Genomic DNA, 24591 nt, shown 5'->3' on the forward strand with positions numbered 1-24591 from the left:
CATTTATTAATTCTTTCTAATATTCTGAAATTATGTAACACCTGAGCTATTTAAAGAAGAAGGGTCCATTTTTAGGGGTCCGTACCCAAAGGGTAAAACGGGACCAAGACTTCGCTGTCCGTCCGTCCGTCCGTCCGTCCGTCTGTCTGTCACCAGGCTGTATCTCACGAACCGTGATAGCTAGACAGTTGAAATTTTCACAGATGATGTATTTCTGTTGCCGCTATAACAACAAATACTAAAAACAGAATAAAATAAAGATTTAAATGGGGCTCCCATACAACAAACGTGATTTTTGACCAAAGTTAAGCAACGTCGGGAGTGGTCAGTACTTGGATGGGTGACGGGTGACCGTTATTTTTTTGCATTATGGTACGGAACCCTTCGTGCGCGAGTCCGACTCGCACTTGCCCAGTTTTTTATATGAAGTTTCCATTAATCGTCCATAAAATAATTCTACACTTTGATGTTAGCTAAATTAACCCTTTTATTAAATACCCAGTTTTACCATTTATTTTATTCAGTTACATACATATTTAACATCTATCACCAACAGGGCCCAGTTTTATAAAGTTACAAGTTACAGGTTACAAGAGTACAGGCTACAGGCACCTGTAATGCACTGTGAACGGCTACAGGTGTTTTATAAATACACATAAATAATTACAGTTGTAAAGAACCACGGTCAATCTCGATTACATGTGAAATCTACAGGTGTGAAGGACATCACTATTTTAAAAAAAACGTGTGTCATAGATACTCGGTTCTCTACTAAATTATGTGTTATACTTTTTGGGCCGTTTTCAGATTCAGATTAAGTTAGATTTAATGAAATATTTACGTAATAAGTAAATAACATGTAAATAAGTACTCTTTCACATTCTTACATTAAAATGTATCGTTTCGGTAGCGGCTCAAAGATAAATACGGCGTGTATCGAAAATTATGAATAGTACACTTTACCATAATGTGAATGCACTATACTTAAATAAAGAGACGAATGCTAATAAATCAACGACAAATATCGGCAATAATCCCTTTCCATTTCCTAGTAGATAAAATAAAACGAATCGTCAATAAAATCAATATCAAACATATTGTCACTTTATTTCCTATTTACTATATATTTCAGATACATTAACAAAAACTGATAAGGTCAGTGCATGAAAAAGTATACATGCCCTGGCACAATCGTTGGCGTTGGTGCTTAACAATAAAGAGTAAAGTTTAAAATCTCTCAGAAAACGAGTCTACAAGTAACTGCTGTTGTGCTGTTACAGGACTGAAGACGTATGTAAGTTTTTGTTACAAGTGTACCAATCTACACTTGTAATTTACAATATTTTTATAAAACGCTTGTTCGATTATGAGTTTAAAACTATAAAACTCCCGTATTTTCGTCTATGGTTGAGCTACAGGCACTTGTACCTGTAACCTGTAAAATTGTAACACAGTACTTTTATAAAACGCAAATTGTAAAAAACGGAGCAAGTGTTGCCAGTAAACGCCTGTAAACTTGTAACTTGTAACTTTATAAAACTGGGCCCAGATCGACTTGAGAAGACAAATAAATAACTTATGAACTAAATATATCTATAAATATATTTATGAGAGGAGGCCTGTGCTCAGCAGTAGGACGTATATAGGCTGAAATGATGATGATGATGAAATATATCTAAAATTAAAATTAGCTAACAGGATTCATTTATTGGAACATTGGGCGCTTACACAAAAACACACACATAAATGTACATATATTAGAGTCACATAATAAATTCTCTGGATAATGTACATAAAAATTGACTTTACCCACAAGAAACATTACCCTTTCTTCGTAAGTCGGTCAAAAAGTACAACCGTTGACCGAACTTCGTTCGTTTTTGAATCGCGAGATCGCGACTGGCAACACTATTCCTCTGTCAATGTCACGAAATAAACCACGACGCACTCAGCAATTTTCGAGATTCGCACGCGTATCACCAAAATAATTGGACAGATTTATCAATAAAAATGAAAGTCACCGATAAAAGTAACGAGAAAAAGCGGAAAATCAAGAAAAAACCTATAGATAAAAACAAAAAACAGCAAGTATTGGTCGTCGCGCAAGAAATCAAATTTGCCAGATTACTTTCTGGAAACGAGAAGAAAACGCGTGACCGTGTGCTTAGAGCGTTGAAGAAATGGCTTGTTAATTGTTTTGAGAAGAATTACGGTACGTTTGCTAAGAATTTTTAAGATAAAGTTGAATTTTTAGGCAATTTCAGGTCATAGTTTGACACGGGGTAATATAACCTCAAACACAAAATAAAAGACAAGCATTGTATTTCACGTTTTGAATTTAGTATTTAAATATCATTCAGGCTATTTTTATGAACTAATATTAATAGATGCCATGTTTTAATGTTATTTTACGTAGAATAAATCGACAAAAGTTAAATTAATAGCTTGTACTTTCAAATATATTGAAGCTACTTATACAAAATGTCACTTATTTTCCAGAATTTAAAGAAGATGACTTCACAAGGGTGTGGAAAGGCCTATTCTATGCTGTATGGATGTCAGACAAGCCTCTGGTTCAGGTATTCTTTTACTTTCAATGTTGTTAGGTGCATAGGGGGCTGTTCATAAATTACATGATCTGTTATTGACGATCTTTGACCCCCTCCCCCCCTAAAATCATCCAAAAATCATGCTCCGAATGACCCCGTTTCCTCCTACGTCATGTTACCATCATCCAATGTACAGACCCCCCTCCTAATTAGAAATGACGTAATTTATGAATAGCCCCTAGGTGAAAACCAAAACTCACTAATTACTACCACAAGTTAATAGCCATAATGAACCATATTGTAACCGTGTTGTTGTAAACAAAGTTATAAATACACTAAATCATTCCCGACCCAAAAACCCCAATGTGTGGTCATAAGCATGAATATGAATTTAGGCTGTATCTCATGAACCGTGATAGTTGATCTGTTGCGGCTATAGCAACAAATACTAAAATCAAATTAAAATCAATATTTCAGTGGGGCTCCCATACAACAAACCGCAAGTTGCCGTTTTTTGCGTAATGGTACGAAACCCTTCGTGCGCGAGTCCAACTCGCATTTGGCCGGTTTTTGTATAAGATATTCATTTAGTTCTATTGTACCTTCTTGCACTTTCTTACCTCTGAACCTACCATTTGTTTTATCAAACTCCAATAAAATACAAGTGATTCGTTCAAGTTGTGTTTTTTGAAAAACAAATTACAGCCAACATTCAATGAATGTAGTATGATACCTTTGGGTATGGTGCTTTACGCACAATATTGTCCCTATTGACACTTTTTTCCTATTAGTGAGGATGTTAAGTGCAAACACCTTTTTTTTCTTGATTAAAGCATGAAACTTGGCACAGTTGTTCCTTATATCAAATAAAGCCGATTTCGATCGGTAGCCCGAAGGAGCCCCCCCTCTGGGGCCCGAGAGGGGGGGTCAAAGTACCGCTCCGCCCGGCTTCATTCTTAAAATTCTAACAGGCCCTGTTAAGCTAATAGGTCATATTTGGTATCAATTTCGGATAAATCAATAACGTAGAATTCATTTCTGATATAAAAAAATTGCAATTTGTAGAAAAAAAATTAAAAAAAATTAAAAAATCTAATTTTTCAAGTGTAATATTTATTTTTTATTTAGTATCAAAATTAAACTGCCTGGTTTTTCTACATATAAAAAATATGAAAATAAAGCCTATTTAATGCAGATTTTAAAAACGTAACTTGTCTTTACCTTTATTAAAAGAAAATTGCATAAAAAAAATCTTATATCGTCTCGCGCGGTGAATATCTTTTTACCGACATCGGCATCGTTATGGACAACATCCGAAGTACACACTCTGGAGACCGATAAATGTATTGTTTGTTGTTGTAGATCCTTTATAGATCCTATTATAAAGATAGAAAAGTGTACAAATACTATTTTTTATGTGTCGTTCAGTAAAAAAAGGGACCTAGGAATAAATTATCATAGAGCCTCGCGTTTGTATAGAAGCATACTCGTATTTAATTAGTGTAAACCACTCCATGGACTCCATGGTCGCTATTCTCAATGAATAAGAAGTAAACTGTAAGTATTATTAAATATTTTTATTACATTATACCACACTTTAATTTTGCGACTTGTGTATTAAAAAAACAATTCCTTCCCCCGGCACATGAATGCGTACATTTCATCATTAACGTATATAATATATGTCAGTTTCAACCATATTCTGGCCACAGCAGGGTTGTCAGAACAGTTTGGAAACAGTCATCTGCTCCTTGCTTCCATTCCCAAGAAGACAGACTGAGCAAGTTTAAAGAGGAACTAACGTCTGCCCCCAAGCCCCAAACATATAATTCTATCCTGATAAGGCTGCTTCTGTTTCAATAGTCTATTCAAGTAAAGAATTATTTCAGGCATTTTTTTTATTATTTAGCAACGGCTTTATCAGTAAGGTATTCACTTTACAAGGCTATTTCACATATCATCATATGAAGTTATAATAAACTTTTGGCGAATGTTATTTATTAGATTTACTGATATTGCTCTATCCTGTAGGAGCTTGAATCCTTGTATCGGCCAAGCTAAAAAGGGTCTATGCTTAGATCTCACTTTTATACACCATATATTAAATGGGGAACCCGGTTCAAATCCTAGAAGTAGAAGGCATATATTTGTGTTTATCGTGAAAGCTTGTTCCTGAATTACCTATGGATGTTTTGAGTGTATTTATCAAATACATATTATCATATATATATATATATATCATCTAGTCTTATTATCACAAGTCTTATTGAGCTTACAGTATTACAAGGTCGATCGAGAGAATGCTTGGAATACGAGTAAGACTCCTGGTGTTTCAGAGCCCGATAGATATATATAACTTATAACCACTGATATTTTAGTGAAACTCATTTCTTTAGCACTAGGTAAATCATTTTGAGACACTGTGTTGACAAAACTTCGAAGAGTTATAAGTCCTTATTTATGCCATCGCGAAATTGTGTAGAGAAACATGTTATAAGTAATGTTCCTCGTGAGATTCCGAATACTCCAAGAACCATGAAGAGTCCGATTCATTTCATATGATGGCCCTAGTTGCAGATGCTGTAAAACAGTCATTGCAAGGTATTGATAAGCACAGTAGACATAGACGATGTAGTTATAGCAGCTAGACTAGATTCATGCGTACGAATATTTCCCCAACTACAGGATTTGTGGGCTCACGTTGACACAGTGGAAAACTCAATTATATCACATGTCACTCCATTGCATCCACAATAGGCCAGGGAATTCTATTTTTAAGCCAATAAAATTATCTATTCTGTAAGCTACTTAAATAAACTCTTTTATTTACCCTAAAAGAGTTGAAGTCTTACCCCTGTTTCGAGCATTCAGCTGAAAGGGTAGAAAAAGTGAGTTCGAAACATGGAACCTGTTCAGATTTCAGCCATGCTACTACAAGGATCCAAGCTCTTACAAGATGGAGCAATAGCGGTGGCTAAAAGCATTCCCCTAAAATACTAAAATGAGATATTATATGTTCGGTAATAAGTGCAATATTGAAGAAGACAAGTTACACCGGGATATTGAAATGAAGAGTTGTATAATGTTATACCTGTTCAAAAGGGAGCCGTATAAATGCCTCAATACGCGCAGTGTACCGTGTGGTTGATGTTTGGGATCAGACATTAGTTCGTCGTCAAACTTGCTCAGTCCGTCTTCTTGGGAATGGAAGCAAGGAGCAGATGACTGTTTCCAAACTGTTCTGACAACCCTGCTGTGGCCAGAATATGGTTGAAACTGACATATATACGTGAATTATGAAATGTATCCATTCATGTGTCGGGGGAAGGAATTGCATTAATACACAAGACGCAACATTAAAGTGTGGTATAATGTAATAAGTAAGCAGATTAAATAATACTTATAGTTTACTTCTTATTAATAGGGAATATTACGCAAAACTCTGCGTAGGTAGCGCCACTACCACTATCTGTCAATCACTAACAATCTGGGGGTCTGCCGCGAAACAAGAAAATCGAAGTTTCGTTGTCTAATCCCTCTATCACTCTTGCATATTCGATAAAGAGGCAGATAACTTAATTTCGATTTTCGCTTTTACCGATAGGCCCTGGTTAACAAACCGCCTTGATGCATCAATGTCATATTTTATTGTCTGTGAAAACTTGTCAAAAAACAGTTTAAGGTACAGTATGTATAAGTTAGTTTATGAATTTACTAGAGTCGGTAGTGCTGCACTTTGGCGGCAGAACATTGCAGTAATATCCCCTATTGAGAACAGCGACCATGGAGTCCATGGAGTGGTTGGCACTAACTAATACCTACGAGTATGTTTCTATACAAACGCGAGGCTCTGTGATCATTTTTTCCAAGGTCCCTTTTTTCACTGAACGACACATAAGAAAATATTTGTACGCTTTTCTATCTTTATCTATCTACAACAATAAACAATACTTTTAATCGGTCTCCAGAGTGTGTACTTCGGATGTTGTCTATATCGATTCCGATGTCGGTAAAAATATATTCACCGGCGCGAGACGATATAAGTTTTTTTTTATACAATTTCCTCTTAATGAAGATATGTAAAAGTTATGTTTTTAAAATCTGCATTAAATAGGCTTTATCATAATATTTTTTCAATGTAGAAAAACCAGGCAGTTTAATTCTGACAATAAATAAGAAACAAAAATTAAACTTGAAAAATTTGATATTTTGAGTTTTTTTTTATTATGTGTTCCGTACTCCACATCGGATATCTTCATTGAGAGAGTAACGCGATCGTTGACCAATGATGCCGCTAGCGTCTATGTAGTCGCTCCGCCCCACGCCGTGACGTAGTTCCGCTTCCACTTCCTGCGAACCGTTGCTCGCTTCCCGCCACTCGCCACCGCCATGCCATTGTTTCGTCGACCGTCTTGACCGATGGTCCGCAAATATTTTTTGCGTATATTTTTGCAGCATGGTGCTTTAACATTTCCGATCCAAAGCTCGGTCGATTAAATAGTGAGATATGGCAGAGATCGCCACTATTAGTCTTTTGGCGGTCTCGCGATCGAAGTCATCGAACGGTGCTTTTCGATTCTACCCACTTTTTTCTTGCTGCTCGAGCAGAAGGAAGGTAAGTTACGTGTAAGCAGTGGAAAGGCTACGAGTACAGCGACGATCGCCGCGTTGGTTGCCGGCCGTCATGACGTCGCTGGTGACCTACGCGCCGGTGGTGGCCACCACCTGCGCACTGGCGCCTCTCGAGCTGGCCGCCACGATGGCGCCTCTCGCCTCACAGCAGTGCCTCCCAGACCCCGCCTGCCCCCCGAGCTGGCCGCCACGATGGCGCCTCTCGCATTACGCATCGACGCGGCGGCGGCGGCTGCCACAATGGCGCTGCCCGCCACATCGGAGAGGGAACGTGCGGTCATCGTGCCTGCGGCGGCGGCGGCGGCGCCCGGGCGGCGCGGCGGCGGACGGCCTGCGCGCGCTGCTTTCGGGCGCCGCGCTTCGCTGATAAGGAGGTTTGGATTGTCTCGAACCATCCGGTGAGCCAGTTTAAGATATTCTAATTTTATTGGCGTTCAGAAGTTACTTCGTCACTCGCGGAGGGTTCTCGGGCAGTAGCCTGGGAGTACCTCGTGTTGTTAGTTGCGGCGCGCCCGGGGCGCCCCGTCCCCCGGCGCCCGCCCCCGCCCGCGCGCGCCTCGCCGGCGCCGCGTCTTCTGCTGTCGTCCAAGGTGACTCCGAGACACCGCGACGCTGCGGGCCACGGTGGACACCGCTCCTGTTACTGCAGTCGCGGTGCGGACGCCTCCAGTCCGCGGGACTCCGAGAGACGTCACACGCCCGCTCCTGTTGCTGCAGTCGCGGTGCGGACGCCTCCAGTCCGCGGGACTCCGAGAGACGTCACACGCCCGCTCCTGTTGCTGCAGTCGCGGTGCGGACGCCTCCAGTCCGCGGGACTCCGAGAGACGTCACACGCCCGCTCCTGTTGCTGCAGTCGCGGTGCGGACGCCTCCAGTCCGCGGGACTCCGAGAGACGTCACACGCCCGCTCCTGTTGCTGCAGTCGCGGTGTGGACGCCTCCAGTCCGCGGGACTCCGAGAGACGTCACACGCCCGCTCCTGTTGCTGCAGTCGCGGTGCGGACGCCTCCAGTCCGCGGGACTCCGAGAGACGTCACACGCCCGCTCCTGTTGCTGCAGTCGCGGTGCGGACGCCTCCAGTCCGCGGGACTCCGAGAGACGTCACACGCCCGCTCCTGTTGCTGCAGTCGCGGTGTGGACGCCTCCAGTCCGCGGGACTCCGAGAGACGTCACACGCCCGCTCCTGTTGCTGCAGTCGCGGTGCGGACGCCTCCAGTCCGCGGGACTCCGAGAGACGTCACACGCCCGCTCCTGTTGCTGCAGTCGCGGTGCGGACGCCTCCACAGTCCGCGGGACTCCGAGAGGCGTCACACGCCCGCTCCTGCCGCTGCAGTCGCTGTGCGGACGCCTCCAGTCCGCGGGACTCCGAGAGACGTCACACGCCGGCTCCTGTTGCTGCAGTCACGGTGCGAACGCCTCCAGTCCGCGGGACTCCACGAGACGTTACACGCCCGCTCCTATTGCTGCAGTTGCGGTGCGGACGCTTCCAGTCCAGCGGGACTCCGAGAGATCCGCGTGGCTCTGCGCGTCATACGCCCGCTCCTGCAGCTGCGGGCGCATCGCGGGTGGATCGCGCCAAGGTGAAGGCGGACCGCTTCTGCGTCCCGAAGCCAGCCAGACGGCGACCGCCTCATGCACCGGTGCCTCCCGAGCTGGCCGTCACGATGGCGCCTCTCGCCGCACGCACCGGCGCCTCCCGAGCCGGTGGCGGCGGCCGCCACGATGGAGCCGCCCGCCTCACGCGACAACGCCTCTAGAGCGGGCCGCCACTATGGGTCCTCGCCTCACGCACCAGCGCTTCCCGAACCAGTGGCGGCCGCCATGAGCCGCCCGGCCTCAGGCACCGGTGCCCCACCCCCCCCCCCCGAGCCGGCCGCCACGATGGCGCCCCTAGCTTCACGCACCGGCGCCTCCCGAGCGGCGGCGGTTGCCACAATCACGCCGATGCTGTCCACCGATGCTGCAACTACGACGATGTCGTCCCTTGCTCGCTGGGCGCCACAGTATCAGTTTTGTCCTGTCCACATGGTTCCATTGAGGTACGCAGGCGCCTATAGCTATGGTGCAGGTATAGGTATGGTATGGTACAGCACGAACAGACCGCTAAGCTCTTGGTTTCGGTTAAAGAATCCTCCGGCGACGGCAGACAAGGTCGTAAAGAGCCCCGTCCTAGCGCGGCTCGACTGCCCGGAGTTGAAAGCGGTAAGATATGTCTATACTCAGAGGAAAATACGTCGTGTTCCCGGGCTTCATAAAGGTGCTGATCGACTTCGCTGTGTCGCTTCGAAGCTCCTACGACTTCTCGAGGCCATGGAGTGGTCCAACCGGAGAACAGCTAGCGACAAGGCCCTGTGCGACCGCTCGAAACCGAGGTGAAAGGCATCGAAAAGGTCTGCAGACTTCACATAATTATCTCTACTTGCTCGCGCTCTCCAGCTTAAGTTCCGTCTTACAAAGACGAACTCGTGCGAAAAGCCATAATAAACAAAATGGGACAAATAAACCCGCTGCGCCTGAACAAGCTTGAGTTTCCGGTGCTAAGAGAAAGGGGCCAGGAGGACTCCAGCAGTTTCCATCTGTCTGTATTCGACTTTATCGAAACAGTTTTGTTACGCAAAGCGCCAAAATCGATTTTAGACTTGATTTCATCAGTTCGATTTCCTTAAAAGCATGCTACTAACTCGATGGCCTATACTAACTCGATATAGGGTGTCTCTTCGGATAAAGCGAATTAGACCATCACGCTCCTAGACATCACGTGGGACACGCGGCACAACACACCGATTGAAAGTTTTCTTTTTCGCGACATACAGGCCTGCCTTGCTGCAGAGTTTCTCGCAGAAATGAGACTCAATGCCTTCTGTTCAGTCTCAAATTCGCAAACTTTAGTTCATGGAGGAAGGTGAAGCCTTCGCAGTCCCCAGCAACACGGAGCTGCCGAAAGCCTCGCACCACTTTCTTCCTCATCTTATGCAAGCAGTCCGTTACAATCTCCAATATTGGTAGACAATGTACGAGGTAAGGCCCTTTCAGCGAAGAGTAACCGTTAACGGGCCGCATCTGCAGCGCTGACGACAGAAGTGTAAACATACAACCGCACCGGTACAGTATACATAAAACGACGGCGACACTACATCCCTTCCGTTACTACGGCTGTCGCAAAAAACTGCTGATGCCAGCAGACCGTCTACAGGTCGCGCTGGTTGCTTGCTACTTGCCAGGTCGGTACAACCCCCGAGGGCAACGGTTTATCAAGAAGTCACTGCGCGCCCGAGTGGCAGCTGCGCCCAGCAGCCGCCGAGACTGTCTTCACCTGACAGGCGCCTTGTTGGCCGGCCTCCGCTTTCGAGAGCCCTCGCACTGTGCCACGGTATTTCTTAACAGACTCATTGAACTGCTACCACGACCTTTGACAGCTGCCTGTGAGACTTGGCATGGATGTCTCCACCTCCCAGCCTAGTCTGTGTACTGCGACGGCGTGATAAGGAGTCCTAAAGCAGCTGTGGTAAGCTTGCAATTTACTGGCGGTCCTAGTGAACACAACGTCAGACCGCCCTCCCTTACGAGTCAACGACCTTAAGAATGAGGCGTAGCTCCTGTCAGATAGGACGCTCCAACACCGAGCTGGCGGGATCAGGAGTGACGTCCGCTACTGGCGTGACTGGCGCATGCATATAACATGCCAAGGTCTAACGCTACGTAGCGAACGAAACGCAACTGTCTAATATGGAAGAACCGGATATTCCCGATTCCGGTACTGTGTTTGTATAGAAAACAGTAACGGGAGCCCCTAGATCGTCCCCTTGTCTAGGCTGCATGTACGGCCACAATGTAGAAACGGTCTTTATGGTGCATCAAAAATAAGATAAACTGCCAGGTACCTCTATCCAGTGAAGTAGCGAGCTATCTCAGACGTCTATTTCTATTATCCATGTTAGCTTTCAGAACGATACTCGTTCATAAGCCTCTCACAAGTGCTGTGTATGAACCACTATCGGACACTATGCCTTCTTCCAACGCCATTAATAGCGAGACCAGCGCCTCCCAAAGCACCAGCTTGGGACGCGAGACATCTACTTGCCCTAATTTAAATAGCCCTACAACGTTAGGTACGTTAGAAGAAGTACGATAGAATAGCTGCCGCACTTTTGCTGTTAGCATCAGGCCGCAGGGTCAATGACCTTACTCTACTTCACTGTAGCCCGGGCAATTATATAGATAACTTTAACGCTATTATTTTGTGTCCGAAATTCGGCTCTAAACCAGATAACGTGTCTTACCGACTGGACTCTTAGAAGCTCCGGAATAAAGTATAGACCCAGTATAAGTAGGTAGTCTGGGTACGTCACCTTGCGAGAATTACACAAAATGTTAGGGGACACTTCGCTTATTTCTTTCAGCCACAGTCTCATCCAAGCCGGCCTCGCCTACGATTGCTTTTGATCCACGATGTACTTAATAACTAAATTGGCTGGAAAGCTATTCACTTAGCGATATTTTCGCTTATGTTAATTGGGAACATGACTCGCCGAGATTCTGCGGATCGGATGCGATTTCGAATGAGAATTCTCTTAAACCAGTTTAACGTCAGATTCGAACCTGAGATTACAATTTCAATTCTCAATTTCCTGTAATTCACATTATAACGAGTCACTGTGATTTCATGGGTTGCAATATGGTGTATACATATTTATTCGTTCTCTGAGTTCTATGACAGTAGGTGTAGCCCTATCGCTTGCGCGCCCGCTAACTCGCCACCAGGAGATAATAAACAGGTCTCAATGAAGATATCCGATGTGGAGTACGGAACACATAATATAAAAATTTTACCTTCCAATAAAATTATTATTATGTTTCCTATCCACATCGGATATCTGAGTAATGCCTTCCTGGCAGGCTACTAGGCTACTTTTATGCCGACGGTACTTCTCCTCAACAATGACATGGCGGTGGCGAGTGGCGGGAAGCGAGCAACGGTTCGCAGGAAGTGGAAGCGGAACTACGTCACGGCGTGGGGCGGAGCGACTACATAGACGCTAGCGGCATCATTGGTCAACGATCGCGTTACTCTCTCAATGAAGATATCCGATGTGGATAGGAAACATAATAATAATTTTATTGGAAGGTAAAATTTTTATATTTTTTTCTACAAATTGCTAATTTTTTATACCAGAAATGAATTCTACGTTATTGATTTATCCGAAATTGATACCAAATATGACCTATTAGCTAAACGGGGCCTGTTAGAATTTTAAGAATGAAGCCGGGCGAGCGGTACTTTGACCCCCCCCCTCTCCGGCCCCAGAGGGGGGGCTCCTTCGGGCTACCGATCGAAATCGGCTTGGTTTGATATAAGGAACAACTGTGCCAAGTTTCATGCTTTAATCAAGAAAAAAAAGGTTCGACCTTTTTTTGTCACTTAGAACCCTAGCTATATATTGTATACTTTCCCCAAAAAATAAAAAAATCTTTCAACCATATTTCATGCTTAAAGAGGGGGTTGCATCAGGGGGAGGGGATGGGACACTAGTGTGCGTAAAGCACCATACACAAAGGTATCATACTACATTCAATGAATGCTGGCTATAATTACAAGCTTTTATTTAGTTTCACCTGTCCCGTTGTTGGTCTGTAATCAAATCTTGCAAGTTAAATTTGATCCACTTCCCGGTTTCCAATTGAGCTGAAATTTTGCATGCATGTATAAATCAGATGACAATGCAATATTATGGTACCATCAAGCTGGTCTGATGATGGAGACAGTAGATGGCCATAGGAACTCTGTGATGAAACAACGCAACCTAATTGTGTTACGGGTTTTTAGAATTGTCTCGATGAGTATTAGTTGTCTGTCGTAAGAAAAGTACAGTCAGCGATAAAAGCTTGTAATAAAAATGAAATTTTTGTCAAAAACTTATTTGTTTGTCTTCCCAATACATTAGAACACAACTTGATCGAATCAAAGGGTGTAAAATGTTACATACAAACACACAATATAGCTAACAATATAACTAAAACTAAACACATACAATTTCTTTCTCGTAGAGGGAAGGCTAAAATACTAGACATTAATTTTAAGGGGGACCCTGTTGATCAAGAAAAAAGTGTCAAATTCTTGGGAATCCATTTAGATGAATTAGGCGATTTTAAAACTCATGTGGAACAGGTTTGTAAGAAATTAAATAAATTCATTTTCCCACTACGAAGACTACGTGAAACTGTATCGCGAGAGGCGGCACTTGTAGCATACCATGGGTACATCATGTCTATTCTTCGTTATGGTTTGATCATATGGGGAAACTCCACTGATATGACAAAAGCATTTGTCAAACAGAAGAAATGTGTAAGAGCAATATTTTCACTAAAGCCTCTTGACTCGTGTAAACCGGTCTTTAAGCGCTACAAGCTTTTGTCTCTACCCTCTCTATATATTTATGAGATTGCCGTATTTGTCCATACAAACAAGCAATACTTTAATGAAAATGTTGATGTTATAACATACAACAATCGGATGTCAAGGCAAAAAAACCTATTGAATGTACCTAAAGCACGCCTGAAACAAACAACTCGCACGCCTTATTTTATGTGTGTTAAAATATTTAATAAAATTCCTAGCGATGTCAAAAATCTTCCTTTAACGCAATTCAAGAAAAAATTGCATATGTGGCTATGTGAATTATGTATTTACTCTATAAGCGAGTTTTTAAATGCTAAGTTTAGTAATAGGAGCTAGTTGTAGTTTAATGTAAGCATTTACATTTATTTTAGTAATAAGGCATCTTTATTTTGTGTGACTTCCAGCCACGAAATCTAGATTTTATATTTGCATGCTTAATTAAGTAGAGTATGATGGACTATATAACTAATATTGTAACAACTTATTGTAACCCATATTCCGCAAATAAACAATCATTCATTCAATCATTCATTCATTCATTCATTCATTCACAGGAAGACCTCTGCGAGAGCATCGCCGGCATCCTGGACCTATTCCCGACGGAGCAGCTCCCCAGTGCCATGCTGCTGGCCAAGGCTGGCTTCAAGATGCTGGCCACCGAGTGGTTCGGGATTGATCAGCACCGGATTGATAAGTTTCTTATGGTGAGTAATAATAATATCAGCAAGTTTTAACTAATTTATTATGGTGTGTATGAGAACACCCTCTTTTTAAAGCATAAAGGATGTAATTGAACCCTTATACACATACACAGAACACACACTCACACACACACACTCACACACACACTCACACACACACACTCACACACACACACACTCTCACACACACACACACACACTCACACACACACACACACACACACATACATTAAGTCCACCATTTGTACATTTTATTTGTATTTTGTGCAATAAAGTTTAAATAAATAAATAGTGTTTAGTTTTTAAGTTTATAAAATACATATGTATGTTAGTCTGTAAGGTATTACATTTGTAGTATGGGCCTTGTTGCCAGACTTAAATTTCAAATAAATAAATATAGTGCATAATTATTTTCTATCCTATTTTCACGAAAACGTACAAACGTGTCTTGCTATTTCAGTCAGTCTCGGTACAAAAAGTACTGAGTATGTAGTATGTAGGTAGCTGTGTTGAGAGGAGACAGTTTATTGTATTAGCAATAGGAAACGGACTTAGAGCGCCTGTGTTTCACATTCCTACTCCTCACCTCATGGCGACCGTGACAGGACGCATTTACTTATATGCTATAATTTTGTTTAGCTCGTGCGTCGCTACCTCCGCGGCGCCCTGCGCTGTGTGCACCGCAGCGGCTGGACGGAGGACGCCTGCAACCAGTTTGCCAACATGCTCGCCGGCAAGGATGGTGAGTAATATAAGAAGCCTAATAGTAATAATAGTTTGGGAATACTGGGGCACTAGCTTGTACTATCGGCCTCTAGATAAAACCGGCCAAGTGCGAGTCGGACTCGCGCACGAAGGGTTCCATACTTTTTAGTATTTGTTGTTATAGCGGCAACAGAAATACATCATCTGTGAAAATTTCAACTGCCTAGGCCTATCACGGTTCGTGAGATACAGCCTGGTGACAGACGGACGGAACTGGGCGTGAACTGTTCATGTGCTCTATCTTTTTTTTTTTTTTAATATGAATGGGCTTACTCATGGCCACAGACTAGCCGAGGCGCAGACGTGGCCTACGATGGAGCGAGCTCGCCCAGAAGGTGCCTGTTCACTCTTGATTTGATCTTGTGAGCGTGCTGTGATTTATTCTAACGCTATTGTTTAATATCCAGGCTTGCTGTCGTTGAAAACGCCCCTGTACGCGCGCAACGCCAACTCCCTCGTGATACACATCGCCGACTGTTATCTGGAAGAAATCTCCAAGGTTCGATTACTTCTTTAACACTTGTAAGCACCACTTGCACCATCCCACTAACCCGGGGTTAACCGGTTAAACCGGGAGCTACCATGGTTACCAGTACAATTTGACACTGGGTTTAACCGCTTAGGCCCAGGTTAGTGGGATGGTGCTAAGAAGCTCTTTTTCGACTTTTTCATTTATAAAAACCCGTTTTGATTCTTTTTTCACTTAACATTTTTAGGGATCCGTACCTTACCTGTGAAAATTTCAACTGTCTAGCTATCACGGTTCATGAGATACGGCCAGGAGACAGACAGACGGACAATGGAGTCTTAGTAATAGGGTCCCGATTTTACTTTAGGCTTAACGATTTTTTTCATTACTCATAAGAATATTACAATTCACAAGTGCAAATTTATTGTAATTGCAAAATATACACAAAAAAATATATTTTTTTTTGTGTCTATTTTGCAATTATGTAGGTAGGTATACATTTTTTTAATCCATTTTGCCCGCAGCGACTTACACATGTAAGTGCGCGAGAACATTATATTACTTACTTAGTTACCATGCGCACGGGTACGGAACCCTAAAAACTATATCGTGTGACATATCAACTGAGAGAGCTTCTTGTGGCCAGTTTTTTGTCCAAAACATGGAAATACCTAATTTATTTATTTTTTTGTTGACTAGGTGTCATCCGGAGAGATATCCCCAGAGTCCCTGGTGATCCTGCTCCGGCCGTTCATAGCGTACCTGAGCCAGGGCTCCGCCCCGGCCATATGCATCGCTTCCAGGAGGGTGCTGACTGAGCTGCTCAAACACGGAGACACAGAGGTGAGATACTAGGTCACTCACTGACAACCATCGACAAGCGTCACGTCAACTAGCTGCTTTGAACACTCACCGGGTAACTCACATTTACATGACCGGTCACTGACGTCAGCGTGAGTGGTCACTCACATCCATGTGATCGATCACTCACCCCTATTGCGTATTGCCTACTAGTCATCATCATCATCATCTCAGCCATAAGACTTCCACTGCTGAACATAGGCCTCCCCCTTATGGGTGGTGAATGCCGTAATCGCCCCGCTTGGCAGGCGGGTTAGCGATCGCAGTCGAGTACACCGAATTTGAGGGACGCTGCTGCCTGTCCGCCGGTGGTCTTGGATGTAGTTTAAGGACATACCCGGGTCTCTACCGGGTGCGTACTAGTAATTGACATTAATTGTGTAAATATCTTTTTTTTCTCAGGACGCAGAAGACGCTGAGGAGGACGATGATGATGATGATGAACAAGGTTCAGACGAAGAAGATGCTGCAGATGACGAAAACGGAGATGATGACGATGAAGTGATGACCAATGGGTGAATATAACAATTTTTCTTTTAGTATTTTGTTGTATTCTGTAGACTGGCCAAGGTCACAGACAAAACATCCACCAGACCGAGCATAGTCGCGCTACCCCCTCTGCCACGCATACGGTAATTTTACTCCATGTTCGAGTCGAAAGTGTGTGTGCATTTTTTTCAATAATAATATTCGTCTTCTTTGTCGGACTCCGCTTCGGATCTTCCGATAAAATCGATACTCATCCACGAATTGCCATTTGCCAGACTCTGCACTACAATAATGTATATATTTCCCCGCAGAGCCCTGGACCCCCGCGCGGGCCTCGTGGACGTGGTGCTGCGCCCGCTGCCGGTGCCGGCTGTAGAGCTCGTCGCTGTGCTCAAGCAGCACTTAGTGCACGCTAAGGGCGCCGGGAACCGCCGCGCGCGCCGCTGCATACAGCTGTAAGTGTTAGGGTCGGTTGCACCCAACTGTTACGAACGTTAAAGAGTTCGCTAAATTTTTATGTATGGAAAGTTTCATAGTAAAGGCGCGGGGCGCGCCGGCTGACGATGATCAGTCTGTCAAATGTGGTCGGTGCAACTGGCACTTAGTCATGTATAGTGTGTAGCTTTCAAATAGAACTCGACGGCTAATCCTACTGTCTATTGTTAAATTAAACCGCACGTGCCACAACCACCTGCATAAAAAATACGTACTGCGGTTACTGAGTGCCGGCGAGTCGAACGCTACAGAACCAGTCTAAAATATGTCATCGATATGCGTAACAAAGGCGCGTTATCGGAGAGCGCACCTACACTGGTTTTTTGAGCGTTGGACTAGCCCGCGCTCAGGTGCCAAATAGAATAATGAAGACCCTTTTTCGCAGGTAAGCAGCTCTTGCGGTTTTACTTGACAATAGACAATAGGATTAGCCGTCGAGCTCTATTTGAATGCTACGTACTATACCGACTATTGATTTGGCCGACTAGCCGACTAATCGGCGCTCGGATGACCGATGACGTGAAGCCGATGGTCCCGGGTTCGAATCCCGGTAAGGGCATTTATTTGTGTGATTAGCAGTTCCTGAGTCATGGTTGTTTTCTATGCATATAAGTATGTTTCTATCGTCGGCTAGTACCCATAGCACAAACTTTGCTTAGTTTGGGCATAAAATAAATAATAGTACTTAGTACAGAAGACTCACTCTCTAACAAAACGCGTCTGTTACGATCAGCACAGATATGGCCGCTAGGTGGCGACAGCGCCACGCCAGCGTTATGGCAAACCCCAAAATTGGGGCCGAACGGATGCACTTTCAGCTACCTGTAGCAAAGCGACGAAATCGCGGAGTGAGACACGCCTGGTTTGGGGCTAAGTCGATCTGTGTAAGATGTCCCCAATATTTTTTTATTTATTTTTATTTTTTTATTTAAAACTTTATTACACAAAAGAATAACTTAATGTACAAAAGGCGAACTTAATGCCATGAGGCATTCTCTACTAGTCAACCTTAAGGCCAAGCAGAAAATATTGTAGGTTGTAATTTATTTTCAGATTGGAGCAGTTCTCATCGGGCTCGCACCCGTTCGCGCCCCCCTCCCCCGCCCTGGACGTGGGCCCCCCCCTCAAACCCACCAAGACCGCTAAAGCTCTGCGGGCTCTGGAGAAGAAACTCGTCGCTAACGGAGACGAACTGGCCTTAAGAGGTACTTACGAGCCCTGATGCATATGTTTTCGTCTAGTTCCCGCGTTTGTACAAAAATAGTACATTGTGCAACATGGGGCGTAAGTTGAATATTGCAAACGAGAGTAAGTTAAATCGCGACGGCTTGCCGGAGCGATTTATAGACTCGAGTTTGCATTATTAAGCCCCGAGTTACACACAATGTTTTTCATCACACTTGCGATACAAAAATTAAGTATAAAGACAAAAAACTGTTAATTATGGCACTAGACACTTCATAACTCCCTAGGGAGAACGCTTTTTCTATAACTTCCGCTAAACCTGCGTGCAATTCCACATTTACTGAGCAAGTGTGATGAAAAATGTTTTATAGTGTGTCAAAGGACTGTCTCATTTCAATCATAGACAGAGAGAATCATACTATCTTTGTCATACACTAGTACTAGCACCCAAAAGCAAAAGATGAGTATGGGTTTCCTGGTTCTTACTGACTGACAAATTGGTTAGACCAGCTATAGTTTAACACATTCATTGCCACCGAGCCAAACAAGACGTCCGCGCCAGGCCACAACAATTTCATTATTTAAAGCAGTGTAGTACCACGATCCCGACTATCGGGTCGTCCGGCCTGGGAACGGAATCATAAAATACCCGATAGTTGGGTTTTCAACACTGAATGTGTTAAAAATCATAACAACTATAGTTCGTTTCTGTTAGCATTCGAAATAAGGTAATAGTACATTTCGATGCTAGTGCGGAAGGTATGTCATTACTTCACGAGTACCGAGATATCTTGCCACGAGCCGCAGGCGAGTGGCAAGACTCGGGACGAGTGAAGAATGACATTTCCGCACGTGTATCGAACGACGTTTTTTAATACAGTTGCGAAAAAATAAGAAAAACATTGTTAATCGTACACTAAACAAAAGTGGTAACAGTGACAGCTCGGTTAGACGTCGTCTTTAAGTATATTATATCTATGGGCGTTTGACAGCTATTCCGTTCCATTCAGTCAACTTATTAAGAACGGAATTTTCAATATTGAATATTAAAAAATAAACGTGTTATAATGATGAAGAGGTAAGTAATTAAATATGAAATATGTAATATTTTTCGTATTCTTACATTAACAGTAGGTTTTTATGCTGATTACGACGTTTAAAGGAAACTAATATTAACACTCATCAATAAGTAGTCGTGAATTGGAACAAGTATAAATTTAAAAAAATTGGAAAAGTAAAAAGCACTAGTTCGAGATAACCAACTTTCCGCACGCTAAACAGCTACGTAAAGTAGCACTTTTTGAGCAACTGTATTAAAAAAAATCTTTATGTGTCTTTTAATTGAAAAACATTTTAAAAATAAGTTACTACAAATATGTAACAATTATGAATCTAATACGATCATTTATATTCTTCTGCTTTCATAAGTAATAATTAGTATAATTACTGATTTTTAAAAAGCGTATTTCAATTAATAGTCATGTCAAGATCGCTTACCTTCTTGCAAGTTCTTTCTAATGCTAAAAAAAACGAACTATAACTATTTAACTTGTTTTTATTTTAGTTTTCAGTATTTATATTTAGTTTGACATAGGTGTTCTATTTACTGTACGTGGTGCCTGAAAATATTACTTTATTTATTGAAGTGAAAACTTTTTTAGCGGCGCTGAGCCCTTTTTGAGGTAGGGAAAAAATGATAAACTCGAGACAGCGTAACGCGTAACGCGCTGACGTCATGTGTGGTGTGACGGACAATGTTTTTCACCAAAGAAGTTTAGTGGAGTGGATTTATACATAGAAAGAAAGAACTTCACCAAAGAACTAAAGGGGGATGTGTCAATTGTACATAGTGCTGCAGATATTTTGGACTAGTCGTTGAGTTTTCACTTCTGTTGCACTCCCGGAGTGCAACCCGTTGTTTTTTTTTTATTAAATACCGTATCTCGTCGCAGGTCTGAGCCGGAAGCACCGGAAGCGGCTGCTGGCCAAGTCCCGCGCCGGTCTCTCCATCGTCGAGGACGTGCAGACAACCAAGCAGAAACCCAAGACATCCGTAAGTAAAGTATACCTTTAGAGATAATATCGAGAGGCCGTGAGTTCAAGTATCACCCAAGACAGTAAACAATGACTTTTAGGACTGTTTAGAAGGCAGAAAGGAAAAGTGAGACTATGACAAGGACAAACAATAATATATAGCGCTTTCTATGCTACTCCTAATGAATGTTCCATAAGCGCGTCTCGTTCATTTATCTCCCGACTCCCCAATTTCATCTCTATATTATTGTATCTCTATGTATTTCAGAACGGCGATTGGCAAGTTGAAGAGACGGGAGCAGTTATTAAAAACAAGACGAAACTGAAACGGGCCAACAAAGAGAACGAGGCGGAACCTATAAACAAAAAACAGAAGCTTAACAAAGTAGAAAACACGGGAAGTCAGGAGAAAAAAGTGAAAAACAATGTTAAGAAACAGAAAAATGATAAGGTAAAAGATAATGTTAAAAATAATGTTAAACCGGTGAAGAATGATGTTAAGGATGTTAAAAATAGTGTTAAGAAAGTTAAAAGTAATGTTAAAGACGCTAAGCATAATGTTAAGGAAGTGAAAAACAGTGGTAAAGTGACAAATGATTTAAAAGTTAAAAATAGTGTTAACATAGTTAAAGCTAGTGTTAAAAATGTTAATGTTGCTGATAAAAAAGTAAATAAATTAAGTAAAAAAGAAATAACTAAACACGCTAAAAATGGCGAAGCTAAATTGCTGGTTAATAACAAAGTTAAGAAATTTCAAAAGCAAGATAAGAATACTGGTTTGAATTCCATGTCTACGCCAAAAAAGGTGAAATTTGTGTTGAAAAACAACTCGATGCAAGGAACGGTGGACTATTACAAGAGCATAAGGGAGAGCCCAAATATACCTTTCGACAGTTCGAAAAGGCCGAGTAAGACGAATTTAAAAGTATCGACGCCATCACCGATAAATCCTTTTTTTAAGAAGAAAATGACGAGACGAGCGAGTTTTGGAGCGCAAATTGTGTTTTAAAATTTAGAATAATTTGTAATATTTCATTAAATAAGTATTATTAGAGTTAGACCAAGACAAGTCTGCAACGATTTTAACAGCATTCGCTGTGCTAGTGTTATTTATACGTCATAATTTCATAGAAGATTGACGTTTAAAATAACACTTGTCTGACCTGTCTTGGTCTAACTCAAGCACCACTTGCACCATTCCACTAACCCAGGGTTAACCGGTTAAACCGCTAACCCGGTGTAAAATTTTACTGGTAACCATGGTAACTCCAGGTTTAACCGGTTAAACCGTTAACACAGTGTCAAATTGTACTGGGCAACCATGGTAAATCCAAATTTACCCTGGTTAGGTGAATGGTACAAGTGTTGCAAGTATTGATTTAACCCGGATGTTTTTAGAATAGAATTTTTCTAACCTCATAAGTATTGGTAATTATTTTTTTCTTCCGAAACATGGTATCTAATTTTGCGGTACAATAATAAAACGACACTAAAATTCAGTGCATAATCACTATTAATTACTCTGATTTAATTTCGGAGGAAAAAAGTAACTACTACTTTTGAGGTTATAAAATTTCTAATCTGAAAACGAAAAAAACGGACTATACTCGGTAATACTTTGTTGAAAAGTAATTGTTTTTATTTCCATACTTTGAGTAAACACTATGTTTAACAAGTATGAAATTTTATGAAATGAATTTCTTGTAATTGTAAATTTTTAATAGTTGAATTGATAGTAATTGATAGTTTTATTTAAACTTACTTGAGAAATAAAATAGGTTGGTAAACATAATATAACATGAACATAATACAAATTATGTAAACATAATCATAAGGCTGTCAATTTGAGCTTTTTATTATTGTTGATGTACATAAGTGAGGTTATGTTTTCAATAGTAAATTGATCGAAATTATTTCGATTAAAAATGTTGGTTATTTCATATAATTCTTGCATAATAAGCCCTGTGGTGCTCCGGGTGTCCATGAGCGACGATGATTGCTTACCATTAGGCGAATCAGCTACTCGTTTGACACCAGTATCATTAACAAAATCCCTAAGGCGAAGTAATTTATTTACCGAAATTCGACTTTATAATACCAATTTTTTATTACGGCTGAAAAATCTAAATTATACTTTCGTGAGACATATTTTAAACTGTTTAGACAACGGTTTCACTAACTTGAAATTTTAGTCGCTATAGGCGACATGTTTTGGGCCCGTCGGAGGTCCTTCCTCAGGGTCGAGTGCTCGTAGCGGTTGCACTTCGTGCACTGAGGGCACACACAATATATGTTGGCGATGGCTGATTGCTCTAATAGCACAGAATAAATAATAATAGTACTACCGTACAGAAATGACACTTCCTACGAACCCGAAGTTTGACAGCGGTTCAGGCTCGAATCATGGTCTCCCTTTCTAATATATGGCACTATCCCTTTCGGCAATTTAGGGTTGTCAAAATTCAAGTGATTATCTTATCTGTGGTCTTGCACGCAAAAGGAAGTCAAGTGGTGCCAACCGTAATAATTGCTCGGAGCAATGCTAAGCCGAACGGAGCCGAGTTCGACCGAAGTGAGGAGTGTCTCCCCACTGCTAATAGCGACTAAAAATTCAAGTGAGTGTAACCGTGTCGTCTATACAGTATGGCTGGAAAATTATGTTGGTGTTTTGATGTTAACTAGATGTTTTGAATTAAGTTTGTGTATAGATGTCGCTAGTTGAGTCGCGAGTGTAAGATATTAAATAAATGCACTCAATTTTATTAATTTGTTTCATTTTCTATTTTTCTTCCTTCTACGTCTTCAGTTTATACGAAAATGATATAGTCGCAACAAACAAAGTCTGCAGCGGATTTGATAGCCCACGCAGTGTAAGTGTTATGTAAGGTTTACTCGGGTAATTCCGAATGTCGAAAACTGTCGGATAATTCGGAAAAGAGACTTTTATTATGATGGAATTAAGGGTGATTTTCATCTGAATTTTGGAATTATCCGACATTCGGTATTACCCGAATACACCTTATACGTCATAATTCCATAGAAGTTTGACGTTTAAAATGACACTTGCACTGCGTGGGCTATCAAAATCGCTGCAGACTTTTTACGGTCTGACTATACCAAACTTGCCCTAGACACAGAATAAATAATAGTTCTAGCTAGGTACATAAGATTCACTCTCTAACAAAACGCGTCTGTTACGATTAGGACAGATATGACCGCTAAGTGGCGACAGCGCCACGCGCGGCTTATGGCTAGCCACCAAAATTGGTGTGGGATGGATGTACTTGTAGCTACCTGTTACAAAGCGATGAAATCGCGGAATGAGCCACGCCTGCCCTAGAATAGATTTTTTTTAAAGATGTCGGGTGGCGGCCATCTTTGTACCCCGCCCTCCTCGACTAGACGCATACTTCTTATTCCCTCCCGGACTAGAAATGCTAAGAATTACTCGAGGAACATATGTGATGAAGCACAATGTGTCGCTTAACTTCAAACTCTGGTAAATCCAATCGACCCTCTCAGCAAATATCTACCCTATTACCTTTTCTTAATACCAAAATCGCGTAATCTGACAGATGGATTTACCCGTGTTTGAAGTTAAGCGACTCGTATGTAGCTTAACCTTTTCGACGCCGTGTCAAACACAAAAGCTGTCACTCGGACGCCACGTCACCGAAGTGTCAAAACTGAAATTGAGTCGCTTAAGACGAAACAGGAGCTGAGTTTTAAATATTTTAGGTAAATATACCCGTCTCGCTAACGGAAACGGCACCTAAAAGTAGTGCGATAAGGACAAGGCGAAAAAATCTCAAAAATCGAGGTTTCGTACTCCTCTGTTTCCTCCTCCAAAACTTAACCAATCGTAACCAAATTTGGAAATCTAAATGATTATGAAATTATCTGTGTCGGACCGTTTTGCTTTTTTGGCTAATTGATATCAGTTTTGAATGCCACGCCTCTCATTGCGGCATAGTCAATTAGGCCATTTTGGCCATTTTTGAAGGGCTCTAGCGCCT

General features: G+C 42.2%; 2 protein-coding genes across 2 annotated transcripts in view; one reads left to right on the plus strand and one right to left on the minus strand.

The window, feature by feature from the left end:
• The window catches only part of LOC134678038 (fasciclin-3-like), a 341696-nt gene that overhangs the window by 259093 nt on the left and 58012 nt on the right, over positions 1–24591 (minus strand). The window lies entirely within an intron of this gene.
• Positions 1933–23337, plus strand: LOC134677783 (ribosomal RNA processing protein 1 homolog). Its single transcript, XM_063536211.1, has 11 exons — positions 1933–2212; positions 2500–2579; positions 14131–14280; positions 14917–15019; positions 15450–15541; positions 16211–16354; positions 16775–16887; positions 17173–17316; positions 18410–18561; positions 20494–20594; positions 20844–23337. Exons 1-11 carry the CDS (start codon positions 2011–2013, stop codon positions 21582–21584), a joined length of 2022 nt encoding a protein of 673 aa, XP_063392281.1. The 5' UTR covers positions 1933–2010; the 3' UTR covers positions 21585–23337.

The sequence above is a fragment of the Cydia fagiglandana genome, chromosome 27 (assembly GCF_963556715.1).
Source record: "Cydia fagiglandana chromosome 27, ilCydFagi1.1, whole genome shotgun sequence".
Classification (NCBI taxonomy): domain Eukaryota; kingdom Metazoa; phylum Arthropoda; class Insecta; order Lepidoptera; family Tortricidae; genus Cydia; species Cydia fagiglandana.